Genomic DNA, 15,280 nt, shown 5'->3' with positions numbered 1-15,280 from the left:
TATACCCCGTGGTGCGGCATCCTCCAGAAAAATTAATTCTTCGCGTACAACACCATGCAGCAATCGAAGATGAAGTTGCAGAAATTCGTTGCAATATTATTCGCCACTCATAGTCCATTTTTCTAGTACTTGTAGCTCGGTGCGTCCATTTAGTGCAATGTCACCCCCACACCATGACCCCAGCACCGCCGTATATATTCCTTTAAAAAAATTCTCACTATGGTAAGCAGACCAGATCAAGTGTCGTCTAGAATCTGAGGAAAGACTAAAACGACTTTCATCTCTAAAGAGTACATTAGCCCATGTAGTGTTGGTCTTGTTCCGTTTTTATGGATACGACACCAACGTCCTTTATACACAACCCATCGCTGTGGATAAAGGACGCAGACTACAGGCACTCGTTCTTGAATGGAGCCGACTGGAAAGCTGACCTGCTGAGATACGTCGATTACGTTTAGCTGTTATAACGAAAACCCTTTCTTCATGCTCTGTAGTAAAGCGAAGGCGAACTTTCAAAACATCTGTAACACATTCCATTGGTTTGAAACGCTGCCCAGAGCTTAGATTACAACGATATGCGAGATCCTAAACTCTCGGATAATATCAATAATTCTGGGCCATCACGAAACTTTCCTGTAATTTTTCTCTGTATGAAATCATCTAGTGATGTCTTCGAGACATTACAAGGCATTCAAGGTTACAACCTTATTCCTTCACGAAAATTCCTTCCTTCAAACACAATTCTCTTAATGCATTCTTTTTCCTTTTCTCATTTTCATTACGTGCTACCACGTGACCCCTAAAGAGGAGATTCCAAAATTTGCATGTCTACCTGCTTGCTGCTGGAAATCGTCAGTTGTACAAATAGTCACAAGCTGATTCGTTTGAATTGGCGATTGTAATATTCAGTAATAAAGTTCGTCCTTAGGTTTATACTAGAGTGTGCATAGTGATTTTGGTTACAGTCGAAGCATTCTGGACAGCAAGACTCTCAGACACTTGAGCAATACGGTATATCCCTGATAACAACTGTCCTCGATATAACGGGAATGCTGATGATTTCCATCTGCAAAATTAACAAGTTCTTCAATTGGCCAAATGTAGAGTTCTTCAAAAGCGGAGTTCACAGGGATCAGTGTTGGAACGATCTGAAGTGACCTATTTTTGTAGAATAAAACCCCCCAGTTGTCTGGATTCGAAACTCTGTGTCTGATTTTTTTTAATGTTATTGCTGCTTTGTTTTCACTAGCTGATGATGAAACTAAATTTATTTGACCAGTTTTGCATATATACAAATTTGTTGTGCGGTCCAATCAACTTGGAGTTGACGTTATTCGAGGTTAGAGTTGGCGGAGAAAAGAACATGACTGGAAAGGGCGCTCGCTCGTGTTCTACTGTAGGAGATGTGACGTCTATGTTCCTCAAGACGTAGTGAAATAGATTTATTTGTCTGGCCAAAATAAGGTCGAACACAGTCGCACATAACTTTATAAACACCAGGAAAATATTCAAGGATGAATTTGAAAGAAGAATTATAGAATCCAAAGAAATAGTTCTGGACCCTTCACACACGAACAACAATCTGAGCTACAATTTGCCTGATTCCCATAGCGCAGTAATCCAGTACTGGCGCTCTAAAATTAGCTGTCACACACCTTCAACTCATGATAACAATAGCACGCGGTCACCTATTCAAATAGGACTGTTACTATTCTTCTTCTTCTTTTTATTAAGCTTGAAAGTCCATGTTTTTTACCTTGTTAGTTTTATAAGTTTTGTGTTATTTCTTACTCACCTGAAGAAGTCGGGACACCTTTGAAACTAGTTATGATTTATTAAAGTTTGTGTTATACTTTCTCGGATTCTAGTCAGTTAAATAGTAATTTTATAAATGAATACATCCTAAAAACAATATATATATATATATATATATATATATATATATATATATATATATATATATATATATATATATATATATATATATATGTATACAATTAATAAATGTTGCACTTGATGCGCTGTACGGAGTTTTAAGCACATTATTTCTTTTCAGTATTTTTTTTTTTTTGGAAACAAATTCATATACTTTTTTTTCGTATATCTGTATCTTCATTATTATTATACACCATACTGACTGTTTTGTATTAGAATTTGCAGTCTTTGATTATGAGGATTACGTGTGGATGAGTGAGGCAAATTAAGTGCACCTACTTCGAAGCTTAGGTTTGCTTTTATGAAGAGAGTGGATTAGCCTTCACTGTTTATGTTGTTTTTACTATTTATGAATGGGATGTAAGCACTGGATGCTGGTGATTTATGATGTGTATATTAGTGTTAATGGTATATTAACTTTGTTGGTATGTTTTCCAGAGTTCGTGTTTTAATGTTCTGTATTTATCTATGTGTCTCAAATTTCTTGGTAGGTTGTTGAATAGCGTGGGTATCTGCTGTGATCTCACAGAAGAACTATGAGCTGTTGAAGGGTGTAGAGTGTTGTTGTAGGTCCTGTTATACGATATGTATTTCTGTTGTTTTGATAGGTGATGTTGTAGTAATTCCTTATTAATGTTATGTAGTGTTTCAGATTTTTAATGCCCAGGATTCTGTGTAACGCCATGTACTGGTCGAATATTGGTTGTTGCGTGTAAGGTATCCAAATCACTGTTGACACAATTTTCCTATGTAATATTTTTAATTTTATTCGGTGACTGTTTGATGGGTTTTATACCGTACCTGAGTAGGGATTCGCAAATCTCGTCATATATAGTCTTTTTTTTATGTTGTACAGAATAATGTGTTTTACATGGAAGAGCTTTGGTTAACTCAAGCAATATAAGGATGGCGTACCTGTTTTTGTTGAGAGTTTTGTTTCTTGCGTCGGCAACGTCTTCTAGTAATGTGATGGTGCTTTTTGTTTTCTGAAAGCCGTATTGGTTTTGTGAGATGATGTTGTACTTCTGTAAATCGTTCTGTAGACCGGTGTGTGTTATTTTTCCTGGAATTTTTGAAATGACTGGTATAATGTGGAATGTGGAATAATGCCAGTGTCGAATATTAGATATATGAAATATCTCAAGACTATTGGAAGCATAAAGTTCACCAGAAAGTGATTGAGAATGAAAAAGCTAAAATACTCTGGGATTTCAAAATCCAGACTGACAAAAGCTTGGAATGCAACACACCCGATATCACAGTGGTTGAAAAAAACGAAAACAAGGGTGTTACGTTTATCGAAATATCAGTACCAGGAGATAGTCGGATTGACCACAAAGAAAATGAAAAAATTACAAAATATCGCGATTTGCAAATCGAAGTTGAACGAATCTGGCAAAAGAAAACGAAAGTTGTTCCCATAATAATAGGTGCTTTAGGCGTCATCCCTAAAACATTGAAAAAACATCTAGAAGCACTCGAGTTAGATGGATTAAAAATTGGGCAGCTGCAAAAGGCCACTTTGTTCGGCACAGCTTTCATTTTCAGAAAGTATTTCCACAACTCGTAGGCCCTTGGGTAGGGCCCGAATTAGTGGAATATAACCAGCCTTTTCTTAAGACTGAGGAAGCAAATCAAGCTTTGATGAATATTATATATATATATATATTATTAAAAATTTTAATTGAAATCGAATGTAGAAAATGAATCACATATGCAGCACTTTAGCACTTTGTGCTGAACTTCGTAAAAATTATAAGTTGGAATATCACTAAAGATGATTATTATATAATCGTCTAGAAATTATGATCGACTTAGAAGAATACCGAATGGAAAAAATGTCAGCAATGCGTGGGAATCTTTGAAAAGGTGCTTGAATGACGCGGTATCTCAATGTATCCCTAGTGTTGGAAGAGTAAATAAGTTGGGTGTGAAATTGATGTGCATCCTTATTAAGCTAGAAATCCACAAGAAGAGGAGGAAGTGGAAAGCGTATCGTGAGAATAAGAGTGAGTAGACTAATAAAATATATATAGATCAGGCCAGAAAAGTGACGAGTATTGTGAGAAAAGCAAAAACGGAGTATGAAAAAACATTCGCCATGCAAGCTAAAGGCAATCCAAAAAAATTTTATCGTTATGCAAAAGAAAGACTGAATGTGGAAGAATAACTTTATTGAATGCAGATGGTACACGAGTGTCGGAAGCTAAGGAGATTGTTCAGTTAATGAGTGCTCACTTTGCTAAGATATATCAACCAGGTGTATGTAGCATGGTGCACAGTGCTACTGCTACGTTGGATGAAGAGTTAGAGGTTCATGAAAATGAGGTTGAAGAGCGTTTGCATAACCTGGATAAGAATTTGTCAATAGGGACAGATGGAATATCTGCCCGTTTGTTAAAGGAATGTTCAGCTGAATTGGCAAGGCCTTTCACACATTTGTATAACTTGAGTCTCAGCTCAGGAATGATACCACAGGAATGGAAGGAATGGAATATAGTTCCATTGCACAAGGGTGGTGCAAAAACTAATGTGTCTAACTACCGACCTATTAGTATTTCTGGTATGGTAGTGAAGATTTTAGAGAAGTTAGTAAGAACTCGCATACAGAAATGGGTAGACAATTATTCTATACTCTGCAGGAAATAGCATGGGTTTACTAAAGGAAGGTCATGTTTTTGCAATTTGCTCATATTTTATAACAATGTTATTGCTGAGTTGGATAAAGGGAACGGATACAGTATGATATTGCTGGAATTTTCTAAGACATTTGATAGGATACCACACGATAGGCTGTTGCATAAACTGGAGAATATGGGATTGGAACATAATCTATTGACTTGGGTCAGGGGATGGTTAACAGACAAATATCAAAAAGCGGTATACAGTGGGTGTGAATCTGCCAGATTTAAGGTAACCAGTGGTGTACCTAAGGGTTCAGTCCTTGGGCCATTATTGTTCAATCTATACATTAATGACTTCAAGTAGGGTCTATCATCAGATTTGCAATTGTTTACTGATGATGCCAAGAAAGGCAGGGCAATCAGGGATGCTACTGATATTCAGCAATTACAAAATGATTTGAATAGACTGGAAATCTGGGTAAATGAAAATGGCTCTCAGTTTTAAGTGTAAAGTATGCATTTTGTCCTGGCATATTATATTAGCGGGGTTATGCTACAAGAAACTGAAGAGGCAAAGGATCTTGGTGTATTGGTGGATAAGAATTTAAATTTCAAAGGTTACATAGCAAACTTTGCAAATACAACTCAGAGGATAATTTCTATGCTGAAGCGAACCTCGACATGTAAGGATAAGGAAGTAATTTTTCCTCTTTTTAAGGCTTTGATAAGACCATACTTGGATTTCTGTACTCAGATTCGGTCTCCCGGGTTTCAAGGGAAGAAAGAAGCTGTGGAAAGGGTGCAAAGAAGAGTTTCGAAGATTATATCCGGATTACGGGATTTAGATTATGAAGACAGATTGCGAGTGTGTGGATTACAGACTCTGGTTAACAGGAGAAAGAGGGGTGATATGATAGAAGTCTATAAACATTTAAAGGGGTGTTATAGCATTTCAACTGATGAAATGTTTGGTTATATAGAAGGCGGGGAGAGACCACGGAGACTTCCATTGCTGATGTGGTCTATGCATGATTGTACTATGATTATATCATAATATTTGTTTTGTATTTATATAATATTTATAACTGAGTACAAAGTAATAATTTGATTCAAACTGAAAACAATTACTAAATCACTACCACAAAAATCTGTAAGGCAGGCAAAATAAAAGCTAATAAATAAAAGGTTAAAGGTATACATTTTTGGTCGTTTTTATAGATAGAAATACACTTTTATTACTACAGACCAGTATTTTACAAATAAACATTTATTAAAACCTACCAGTTTCGCCAGCAAACTGTCCGGCTTTTTCAAGGTATTACGGAGATATGAAAGTAAATGCAAATTAAAAGGAACATAAAAAACGTTGTAAACCAAACTAGTATCTATGGTTACACGTTTCGCGTGACAGAGATGGCTTATTGTTCTTATTCATTATCACGCATGCGCGTTTGTTGTAGACTTGCAATGTGATTACTGGCCAGCTGCAGTTCAGATTGACTGAGAGAGAGGATCAAGTTTTTCCACGAACTGTTGAGAATTATACCCTGATTTCTGTTGAGGTTTCCGCCGGTTATTAGTACTATTGTGGCTTCCTTAAAAACACGATGCCTGTAGTCGTCATCGAGATATGGCATGGAGCTGTTTTGCCAATCTATCGTGTGGTTAGACGTGCAGAAATGATGTGCTAAGCCGGAAGAAATGCTTCTGTTGTGGTTTACGTCACCAACATGTTCTTTTTGTCTAATTTCTAAACTTCGTGAAGTTTGTCCAATGTAGGCAAGACCACAGGAGCAGGGAATGTAATATACTCCTGGATATTTGTAGAAAGGAACTTTATCTTTTGGAGAATTGAAAAAGGCCTATATCCACTACCAAAAAACGTTGCAGACACTATTAGATTCAAAAGTACAATAATCCTAGCCAAAGCAAAACAACCTGTTCTCAACATGTCTCCTTATGAAAGAAAGGCAATTCTCAACTTGAAGAAAAATAAAGATATCATTATTACAAAAGCTGATAAAGGAAATTCTACAGTTATCCTCAACTCTAAAGATTATTATGATAAGTTAAACGTATTACTATCAGACACCTCAACTTATAAAATCCTAGACAGAGACCCCACAATTAAAAATCATAATGAAACAAACCAAGTAATCAGAAATTGTAACAGTTGGCCAGAAGAAGTGAAGAGAACACTAAAATCCTCACATCCTATCACCCCAAGACTATATGGAACACCTAAAATACATAAACAGGATATACCTCTCCGTCCAATAGTTGATGGAAGATCATCACCAACCTACTTTTTGGCAAAACATCTTGCACACTTATTAAATAATAAAATACGATCATCAGAATCCTATATCAAGAATAGTCAACATTTTGTAAATAAACTCCAAGCCATTACGATTGCACCAACTGACATGCTAGCCAGCCTAGATGTTGTATCCCTTTTTACCAATGTTCCAGTAGACGAGGTAATAAACATCATCCAAGACCTCTTTCCTCTAGACATCACACAGATGTTTAGACACTGCCTTCAATCTAATTTCTTCAAAGTTAACAACACCATATACCAACAATTAGAAGGCCTAGCAATGGGAAGCCCACTATCACCATCTTGTGCAGACCTTTTCATGGAAAAACTTGAAAAAGAAATTCTCTCTGCAATCTCTCCGAAACCATCTACATGGTGGAGATATGTGGATGATATATTCATCATGTGGCAAGACAGCTTAGACAACCTTAAATCGTTTGTGGATAAAATCAACTCAATACATAGCAAGATAAAATTCACTCTGGAAGTAGAAAACAACAACCAACTACATTTTTTAGATATTTTGATAAAAAAACAACCTAACAGTGTCAAATTATCCATTTACAGAAAGCCCACAGATACTGGAAGATATCTTCACTATACTTCAAACCATCACAAGTCACACAAACTGAGTATTATCCACATGTTGAAACATAGAGCCAAAAAGTTTATATCAGAAGAGGAGGATACACAGAATGAACTCTCACTAATAGCCAACACATTATCACAAAATGGATACCCTCAAAACATCATCAAAAAATATCTATACAATGACAACCCCAGACAAGAAGAATCCCACCGTCAGCACGTTTCTACTGTAGTGATACCTTTCATCAAGTCAATTTCTTATCAAATAGCAAGAATACTAAGAGCCAACAACATCAGAGTGGTCTTCAAACCAACCACCAACATCAGACAAGTTTTAGGATCTCCAAAAGATAAAGTTCCTTTCTACAAATATCGAGGAGTATATTACATTCCCTGCTCCTGTGGTCTTGCCTACATTGGACAAACTTCACGAAGTTTAGAAATTAGACAAAAAGAACATGTTGGTGACGTAAACCACAACAGAAGCATTTCTTCCGGCTTAGCACATCATTTCTGCACGTCTAACCACACGATAGATTGGCAAAACAGCTCCATGCCATATCTCGATGACGACTACAGGCATCGTGTTTTTAATGAAGCCACAATAGTACTAATAACCGGCGGAAACCTCGACAGAAATCAGGTTATAATTCTCAACAGTTCGTGGAAAAACTTGATCCTCTCTCTCAATCTGAACTGCAGCTGGCCAGTAATCACATTGCAAGTCTACAACAAACGCGCATGCGTGATAATGAATAAGAACAATAAGCCATCTCTGTCACGCGAAACGTGTAACCATAGATACTAGTTTGGTTTACAACGTTTTTTATGTTCCTTTTAATTTGCATTTACTTTCATATCTCCGTAATACCTTGAAAAAGCCAGACAGTTTGCTGGCGAAACTGGTAGGTTTTAATAAATGTTTATTTGTAAAATACTGGTCTGTATTAATAAAAGTGTATTTCTAAATAAAAGGTTAGTTTGTCGAACTGCACCATTTAAAATGTATAGTTATACGTCTATGACGAAATACCTTGACGATAGCTTACATTTTTATATATTCTATTTCTCTTGGAGGTAGCCTTCAAAGATTATATATGAGAATATAATTCTAAAGCATTATCAAATTAAAGTATGAAAAGTACTTACTACAAACAGGTTCTATCAGGAGGTTCACGTTGTCTTCGATTATACGCAAGTAGTATGGGTGGCACTTCTGACCAGATCAAGATAAGATAAGGAATCGTGACGTGATTGGTTGATGACGTCATTGGAGGTGTGGGGGGGGGGGGGGGTGGGGGGGGGGGGGGGTGGGGGGGGGGGGGGGTGGGGGGGGGGGGGGGTGGGGGGGGGGGGGGGTGGGGGGGGGGGGGGGTGGGGGGGGGGGGGGGTGGGGGGGGGGGGGGGTGGGGGGGGGGGGGGGTGGGGGGGGGGGGGGGTGGGGGGGGGGGGGGGTGGGGGGGGGGGGGGGTGGGGGGGGGGGGGGGTGGGGGGGGGGGGGGGTGGGGGGGGGGGGGGGTGGGGGGGGGGGGGGGTGGGGGGGGGGGGGGGTGGGGGGGGGGGGGGGTGGGGGGGGGGGGGGGTGGGGGGGGGGGGGGGTGGGGGGGGGGGGGGGTGGGGGGGGGGGGGGGTGGGGGGGGGGGGGGGTGGGGGGGGGGGGGGGTGGGGGGGGGGGGGGGTGGGGGGGGGGGGGGGTGGGGGGGGGGGGGGGTGGGGGGGGGGGGGGGTGGGGGGGGGGGGGGGTGGGGGGGGGGGGGGGTGGGGGGGGGGGGGGGTGATTTATAGAGGACTGGAATCCAACTGGTACCCTGTTCTGGATTGCCGACAACAATACACTTCATCTGAAATATAACTAAGAGTGAAACTGAACTGTAATGTTGATTCATTTATAATATTTTCTATTGTATATCCAAAAGGAAAATCTTCCTTTCTCTATAATATATATATACTTATAATATGTAAATAGTCCTTTTGTTACCTATCTTCTAATGTATATTTTATCAAGTTAAATTTAAAAAAATCTATCTACACACACACACATACACACACAGACTCGAGTGTTCAAATGAATTTTAATTTATGGATCTAAAAGCAATAACACTGGATTAAACTGGAGACAGATATGAGGTTCTGAGAAAGATTTAAGGGAGTGAACAGATGCCATCAATGGAAGAAGCATATTAAAAATAAGGATATTAGAAAAACATAACACCGTTAGCATTCAGGACTGTGTGATCAGAGATAATCTAAGACCAAAGTTGTATGGGCTTTTAAAACAGAATGGGAGAGGAAAGGCTAGCATATCAGGTGTTTGTTGACACTGGTGGCAGGAAATAGGAAGACCAAGATATAAATAGCTTGATACACTAAGAAGTGTTGTAGAAGACCAAAATATAAGATAAGCAATATTGAGTTCTGACAGATTACAGATTAATTTGAAGATAAACTGTTGATAGAAAGTTAGTACATCATACATACATCTTCAAGGCCCACCTTTCCTAATTGTGTTGTGGGGGCAACAGCTGCAAGAGGAACTTCCAATGGTCACAATCCTTGCCACCAAGCTCAGTTGTTCTGTTGGGATTCCCAAACGTATCCACCCAAGGTTTTGAATATAATCTATCCAGCGAGTCCTTGGCCTTCCACGTGGCCTCCCACCCTCTGGCTTGGCAAAGAGGGCCTGCTGAGGGAGCCTCTCTTGTGGCATTCTGACTAGGTGCCCGTACCAACGTAACTGTGATCTCTCAACATGGAGAAGCAGCGGTATTGAGGGTTTCCTGAATTGCAGCGCTTCTGACTCTGGTGAGTCTTGTCAGCCCTGCAATCCCTCGAAGGAACCTCATTTCACCGGTTGGATTCATGTCGGCATTCTTTCGGTCATTACCCAACTCTCATGACCATAGGTGAGGATGGGGACATAGACTGTATTGAAGACAGCCAGCTTTGCCTTCTGGCTTAACTCCCGTTTCAATACTACCGAATGGCCAAGCTCCAGCAATATTGAGCTTGCTAAGCCAATTAGAGTATCTGGCTCTACGTCCCATTTTCCATCGTTCGTGAATATGGACCCAAGGTGTTTAAACTTCTCTACTTGCCTCACTGGGACTTCACTTACATGTAGAGTGCACTAGGATGGTTGTCCTGAGACCACAAACGTTTCAGTTTTAGCCACACTGATCTTCATTCCGGCATCTGCACAAACAGCTACAAACCTATCCAGGGTCTGCTGGAGGTCATCTGTGGAAGAGCTAAGCAGAACTAGGTCATCTACAAAAAGCAGACGTCCAATGCTACATCTTCCAATTCTGACACACTCACTGCCTCGACTGTGCCTATCAATCCAGTCCATAAATATTATGAAAAGGAGGGGTGACAGAACACACCCTTGGCAGAGGCCAATGGAGACTGTGAAAGGTTCAGACTTTGTGCTGTTTACCTTGACACAAAACTCTGGGCATTCATACAGGGACTTGATGAATGCCCAAACTTGATGGCAGCTAATAGTTGGCCATTCACTCCATACTCCTGTACTACTTGCCAAAGCTTATCCCAAGGAACCCGGTCATATGTCTTCTCCAAGTCCACAAAACATGTGTACACATTCTTGGCATATTCCCAAGATTTCTCAAAGACTTCCCTTAAAGTGAAGATTTGGTCAGTTGTGCTTCTACCAGGATGAAAGCCACATTGTTCTTCCTGGAGCTTTGACTCAACTATGCTCCTGCACTGTCTTTCCAAGCACTTAGCATACACTTTCCCAGGCAGGCTGAGCAGAGAGATGCCACGATAATTACTGCAATCCTTCTGGTCTCCCTTCTTGAAGACTGGTATTATTATGCCTGTCTGCCATTGCTTTGGTGCTCGCTAGGATATCCAAGCAGCCTGACAGACTCGAGTCAGCCAGAGAACACAGTCTCGATTTAAGGCTTTTAGCATTTTGAGCTGAATTTCATCATCGCCAGCAGCCTTGCTCGATTTTAGTGATTTTATTGCTAAACTAAATGGACCTCTTCTGCTGTGAGACTAGTCATTACCCTGATCTGCACCTCTTGGATGTCCACAACTGCTGGGCCACCCGGGTTAAAAAGGCTCTCAAAGTATTCCCTCCATCTGTTGAGGATATCCTTCTCGGTTGTTAAAAGTGCACCATCAGAGGTCTTGATTGCCCTTGCTGTGCACGATTTCCTCCCTCGAAGGTGGCGGATGATCTGCCAGAATATTTGGTTTGCATTTACATAGGATGAGTCTAATCTTTCTCCAAAGGATTCCCAAGCTTTCTGCTTTGCTGTCTTTACTGCCTCAGCAGCAGCTTTTCATGCCTCAGCATACCGCAAACACATCTCAGGTGACCTGACCGTAAGCCATGTTAGGTAGGACTCCTTTTTGCCCGGACAGTTTTTTGGATTTCTTGGTTCCACCAAGGTGACCTTTTTTCACTGCCCGTTGCCATGCTGAGCCGCTTTCTGCCACAGCATGAGACTGCAGAGGCAGTGACAGCTTCCACTCCTCCTCAACATCTGCAGTATGCTTGGGAATCTCTTTGAACCTGGAGGAAATGGCATCTGCAAAATTCTTCCTCATAGCCTCATTTTCCAATGTCTCCCATTTTATGCGGTATAGCTGCTTAGGCCTACCAGCATTGATGGTAGCATTTTGTGTCTGAAGCCATATAGAGTGCACATGACAAGGTGGTTATAAGTTGACAGTTCTACTCCTCACACGAACATCCAACACTGAGGAAAATAGGTCTGCTGAGACTATAAAGAAGTCCATCAGAGACCTTTGTTCTAGTGTATCCCTGTACCAGGTATACTTATGGACTTCTTGGTTCTGGAAGAAGGTATTCATTATGGACAAGCTGTTAGTACAGCAGAAGTCCAATAATTTCAACCTATTTGCATTAAGGTCAGGGGCGGCATTCCTCCCAACCACATCCCTCCATGTCTGGTCATCTGTTCCAACATGTGCATTGAAGTCGCCCATTAGCAGGACTGATTCCATGTCTGCCACCCTGTCAAAAGCAGCATCCACTTCCTGTAGGAAGACAGAGTATTCTGACTCCAGATTAGGTGCATAGGCTTGCACCACAGCCAAATCATGGTTTTTCATCTGAAGCTTTAACACACATACCCGTCCCCCCCAATGGGATCCACTCAGCAACACAGTGTGACAGCTGGAGGCGTGTGAGTATCCCAACACCTGCCTGAGCAGACATTGTCGGGCTCACACCAGAGTAGTAGAACTTCCACCCCTTATCCAGGTCAACAGTTCCAGAGCCTCTCCTCTTGGTCGAAGAAAGCCCGACTAAGTCTAGCTGGTAGCGCTTGGCTTCCTCGACCAGTTCCAACTCCTTCCCTGTCAGAGAGAAGATGTTCCAGTTGCCTAAAGCCATAGTCTGTGCCGTTGTCATTGCCATTTCCGTCCTTTTGCAGAACCATTTCTTTGCGCTGCCCCTAAACACCTCCCCAAACAGGTAGTAGGCCCATTGATGGAGTTTCCTCTAGCAGAGTGCTGAGGAGTGGTGTCTAAGAGAGACTGTAACATATTTTTCGAACGGGTCCCTCTGCCTAAAACCCGAACGCTTCCCTTGGTAACCAGTGTGATGGACGATGCGATATGAACATTTTTTGATGGCCTGATCATGTTACAATGTTTGATAATGTCCTGTTAGCACAAGATGAAATGAGAACAGCAAAATAGGAAAGATTCCCCTCGAATACTCTAATAGCATTCAGGGGAAGAAGCAAGAAGAGAAGAAAGAAAGAAGCAAGGGAGGAAGAGGATTGACCAGTCTACAGATAATATAACAGATGTATATTACATGAAGTAAGGCATGGTCCAGCATCGGGTAGCTCAGGTTTGCCACGCCTGTACTCACTAAAGTGAGCCCCTGAGGCTTTATATATATTCTGACAGATAACAGATTAATTTGAAGATAAACTGTTGATAGAAAGTTAGTACATCATTACCATCATAATCTCCAGTTCACCAAATTAGCGTGACTTAGCATGTTCTCTAGGTTGTGACTGTTTCTTTGTGTGTGTGTGTGTGTGTGTGTGTGTGTGTGTGTGTGTGTGTGTGTGTGTGTGTGTGTGTGTGTGTGTGTGAATACTCCAGATGATGACCTTGATGTGAAGATCAAAACATAGAGGGATTATTTTGGTTTATATTAAATTGAAGTTTTATTTTAACACGGTAGTTGTTTCCATGAATTTTTAATAATGAGTTGCTTTTGAAGACTTAAGTTACACAAATGCTGAATTTTCGCTTGACTCTAATGGATGTTTATTAGCCTTTCTTCTAATAGTCTTGGTGACAAGATGGATATTTTAGGTTCTTTTCTTCGTATATGTGTGTGTGTGTGTGTGTGTGTTTAATTTTTATGGCTATCTTATCTCTGAAAGACTGAAAACATATAACACACATACTTTAAGAGGAGAGATCATCCTCAGAGTAGGATGGAGGAAATTGAGACTTTTGTCTTGTTGATGGAGCGAGCCAGTAACGAATGCCACACACATGGCCAAGGCAACAATAAGCCTATATCTGCTGGTGAGCCACTCGTGTCTACATTGCTCATGCAACATTACATGTTGCATTTTTAAAAGGACTATGCGAGTAAACTGAATGTCGTGTTGGACAAGAAAAGACCAGGAGTGTGTTGGGGTGTCATTATGGCCACAGCAGCGTTCGATGATCATTTCCTCCATGATCTCTGTTACATTTTCAGATAGTGTCTATTGATCTACACAACAATCCCCTGTTGCTGTGTTTGATTCAAGCATCAAGTTGAGTGGCTTCTGGGATTCCATTTCAAATGCGACTGAGCACCAAGATTTCTAGCGAAGTCAAAGCTGATTCCCACATGGGATGGGTTGAGGTGAACTGCTCCTCAGTATGAGGTCAGAATGACATTGGTACCTGCAATGTAGCATACTGTGGTGCTCTGTGAGATGGAGCACTATGTCAAAACCAAGTGAACCACGGCAGCACCGCATTGCATTCATTTGTCAAATGTTACCTGGTTGATCCTGCCAGTAGTCATATACTGTCTCAAAAACTGCCTCTGTAGTGCAATTGGAAGAATGGCAGTATGTTGTGCCCTTTGATTGGAAAAGGCCAAAGTTTGATTCTTGTCACGATGAGAGAAATCTTTATGTGGGAATTTTTCAATTCAAGGTGAGTTAGTTGATCTCATATGGCGGTAGCAGAGCCCCCCCCCCCACACCTCTAGAAACTCTGGTTTTTCATCCCACATATAGATAAATTGGCCTTTAGAACACACAATTTACAGACAAAAAAAAATACTAGTGGTGGTTGTGGGCAGTAGATAGCGTTAGTGTAGATCAGGGGGTTCAGCAAAGTGGTCGATATCGTTCCTGGGGGTCAATGTAGCCATCCATGGGTTTGGTTAATGTCTAGGGGTCAAAAAGGGTGTAAATTTTTATTGTTCTTTATAAATTTCTTTAAATATTTCTTATCGAGAAGCAGTAATAAAGTAAAAGGGTGAAGGAATTATTATTTTTAAATTGAGAAATTTATTATTGATAACATTTATTCATTTATTTAATATGATGGGGGTTCGATGAGGGATCAAAGATTACATGAAGGGGTCGATGGTCTAAAAAGTTGACCGACCCTTGGTGTAGATGGTAGTGGTGGTTTGATGTAGTTGGTGGAGAGGAGAGTTGTTGAGTATGTGCCTGCTTTAGATGAGTCTTTGGACTCCTTGGAGGTGTCACAAAATAATAATAATAATACATTGCCAGTCAACTCAATTGTGTTATGTCTCCTCTTATAATGCACTGAAGCA

At 40.8% G+C, this 15,280-nt stretch overlaps 1 protein-coding gene across 1 annotated transcript in view; it reads left to right on the top strand.

Annotated features, from left to right (window-relative positions):
- The first annotated feature begins 575 nt into the window (after nucleotides 1–575).
- LOC150093516 (gelsolin, cytoplasmic-like) overlaps nucleotides 576–15,280 on the top strand; it is a 113,763-nt gene continuing 99,058 nt past the window's right edge. The window contains exon 1 of the mRNA XM_090413643.1: nucleotides 576–635. Coding sequence (XP_090269769.1) covers nucleotides 576–635 — 60 coding nt within the window. The remainder of the gene's footprint in view (nucleotides 636–15,280) is intronic.

Source organism: Typopeltis vanoorti, chromosome 24 (assembly GCF_054136105.1).
Source record: "Typopeltis vanoorti isolate ZY-2024b chromosome 24, IOZ_Tvanoo_1.0, whole genome shotgun sequence".
NCBI lineage: Eukaryota > Metazoa > Arthropoda > Arachnida > Uropygi > Thelyphonidae > Typopeltis > Typopeltis vanoorti.
The sequence above is the reverse complement of the archived record's forward strand: the minus strand, read 5'-3'. Positions and strand labels throughout refer to the sequence as shown.